Source organism: Morone saxatilis, unplaced genomic scaffold (genome assembly GCF_004916995.1).
Source record: "Morone saxatilis isolate NCDOM2014 unplaced genomic scaffold, NCSU_SB_2.0 Contig2, whole genome shotgun sequence".
Classification (NCBI taxonomy): Eukaryota; Metazoa; Chordata; class Actinopteri; family Moronidae; genus Morone; species Morone saxatilis.
In genome coordinates this window covers 793,854-796,306 of record NW_023339762.1, presented here as the reverse complement: position 1 = coordinate 796,306, position 2,453 = coordinate 793,854, and the positions used below count along the sequence as shown (strand labels likewise).

At 41.0% G+C, this 2,453-nt stretch overlaps 1 protein-coding gene across 1 annotated transcript; it reads right to left on the bottom strand.

The window, feature by feature from the left end:
- Nucleotides 1–261: 261 nt before the first annotated feature.
- Nucleotides 262–2,392, bottom strand: LOC118330001 (dnaJ homolog subfamily C member 24-like). The gene is made up of 2 exons (XM_035664369.1): nt 1,900–2,392; nt 262–1,223 (listed from the first exon to the last, which is right to left on the bottom strand). The coding sequence occupies exons 1-2, from the start codon at nt 1,999–2,001 to the stop codon at nt 1,074–1,076; spliced, it is 252 nt and encodes an 83-aa protein (XP_035520262.1). The 5' UTR covers nt 2,002–2,392; the 3' UTR covers nt 262–1,073.
- Nucleotides 2,393–2,453: the final 61 nt, after the last annotated feature.

Sequence of the window (2,453 nt, the reverse complement as noted above, 5' to 3'; positions counted from 1 at the left end):
TATTGTATTAGCCCCTCTTCAGTTCTTCGACCACTCAAAGTGCTTTCTCAACAGTGCCCACAAATTCACCCCTTTCACAACATTCACACAGCGATGGCAAGCAGGAAGACACAGAACTAACTTATTCATACACCAATGCATGCATCGGGGGAGCATTCAGAGGTTCAGCTATCTTCGCTCAAGTTACGTCGACACGGCAGCGGGATCGTAACCAACAACCTTCGATTGGGGGACGACTGCCTCTTAAGCACAGGTCCATTTACCATTTACCATCTCAAAGGCTCCACTTACACACTGCTTTTGTGCCTGCTGTAGCCAGTTTCATCAAATATACTTGAAGCTTAGTGTTGCAGCATCCGCTCCTCATAGTGTTCAATACAGTCAGTAAAACACACACCCTTCAGAGCCACTTTTCCAACCTACAATACTTAAAAGTAGGGTTGGGCATCATTGTTACATCTGACTGGTTCTGTGTAATTTAATAAAACAATATCTAATTACATACACCAGTGCACAAGATTCTGTCCTTTTATTAATTTATGATAACAGTGTCATATAACACTTGGCTTCTGTTAACTCATTGCATTAGTTGGATGTTTTGGGGTTTATATCACACACACACACACACACACAGACACACAGACACAGCTTTAAAACTCCCCTGTTAGGATTACCATGTCGGTCTTGCGCCAACACGACTAACTTGACATCTTTTTTGTGTACCAGCTCTCTTTTTCATCCGAACCCTACCCCCAGCTGCACTTCTCCAACATCTTGGTCATTTTGTTTGTCTGAATTAGACTGGACAGTCATTACATCCTCAGTGGAATGATGCAGAATCAAATATGTAAAATGAACGCACTGTAGCAGCTTGTACACTCTCTGGTTCTACTTTGGATGAGTTTACAGATTACACTCACTTGAGAACTGTATCATAATGTCTGAAACCAAAACACAATTTTCAAGCCGGACAAAATTGCTCCAGATTGTTTAATGCAAATCTTGATCTTTGCCATAAGGAGTAAGGAATTAATTGTATCAACAAAAATAATAACTACGTTTTAGGGTTAGGGTTAGAGAGCCCTACCTCTCCGCTGCAGGTCGTACTGTGTCCTGGTGTTCTGGTCACTGAGGATCCTCCAGGCAGCAGCAACTTCAAGAAACTTCTTCACGCCATACTCCGCTTCTGAAGAGCCCTCACCTCCAAGACGATCTGGGTGGTACTGTGCGTACACACAAACATTATTTGTCAAACTCAGACTGCTGAAGACTTCTGTTGGACTATATATTAGACTGCAGCCTAACTTAACTCTATTAACTCTATTTTAACATGCAGGGAGAGTTGTCATCCCCATGGAGTTCTGCTAGCTAAGGATCCAGTAGCCAGAATGAACTGGAGCAATGACTGCAGTGACCCATAACTTCCTCAACGTACATATGGGCATATGTGGCCTAGATCTTTTTTCAGCAGTGGCAAAAAATGTCAGCCTTTTCCCTCAGTTTTCAATACAAAAAGCAATTTCACATTGGTTTGGACCATTATTAGTCCCATTACCATCTGTGTACAAAAGTTGGAAAAGCTAGAGCAGATAATCAAAGAACACCCAGCAGTCCACTGGGGAGCCTCTACAAAAATACATTTTCAGGGTGGTTTTCATGACTAGTCTCTACATTTCCAGGTTTACCAGGTGTGGGAACCATGATTTAGTATTAATCATTTACGCTTGAACAGGAGCTGCTATTTCTTGAATTATCATCAACACAGACAAATCATGTTTTTACGTTGTAGCCTCTGTCTGAGGTCAGTTTGAACTGTGCCTATGTGCCAAGCCCTGTGTGAACAGACAGTGGTTGTGTGTCGCTTCAGGCCGACAGAGACAGACAGGGCAGTGTGTTTACCTGTAAGGCCAGCTGCTGGTATCTGTGTTTGAGCTGCTGGACCGAGTCTGAGGAGCTGGCTCCCAGGACAGCGTACAGGTCCTTCTCTGCTGCTTCACACATCCCTGCTGTAAAACAACACAGACCTCTTAAGCTCTGTCTATATCTCTAGATCTCTGGTTCACAACCGTTCTGATTAAGGGAGCCCTTTTCTATCATTAAGTAAACTGACTGACATATTTTAAGGATATTACATATCTCATTGAATGCATAACAATAACAGTAGAGAACAACTGATACAACTGTATGAACCCAAACAATGAACACAATAACTGCAGGAAGTAAAACAAGCCATTTGGATGCATTTTGAGCAGATTAGCTCTAGAAGCCCTATAATATTTCATTAGTAATACTATGTATCTAGATCTTTGTAGTATTCCTGTTCTATTTGAAATAATATTACTATTGTATATTGTTTCTGTTGTTTGTGAGCGTATTATAGAACATTCTTATAGTAATTCTATGATGATGCTTTAGTAAATGTAAAGTATTACTATATTGATTTTAATAGTATT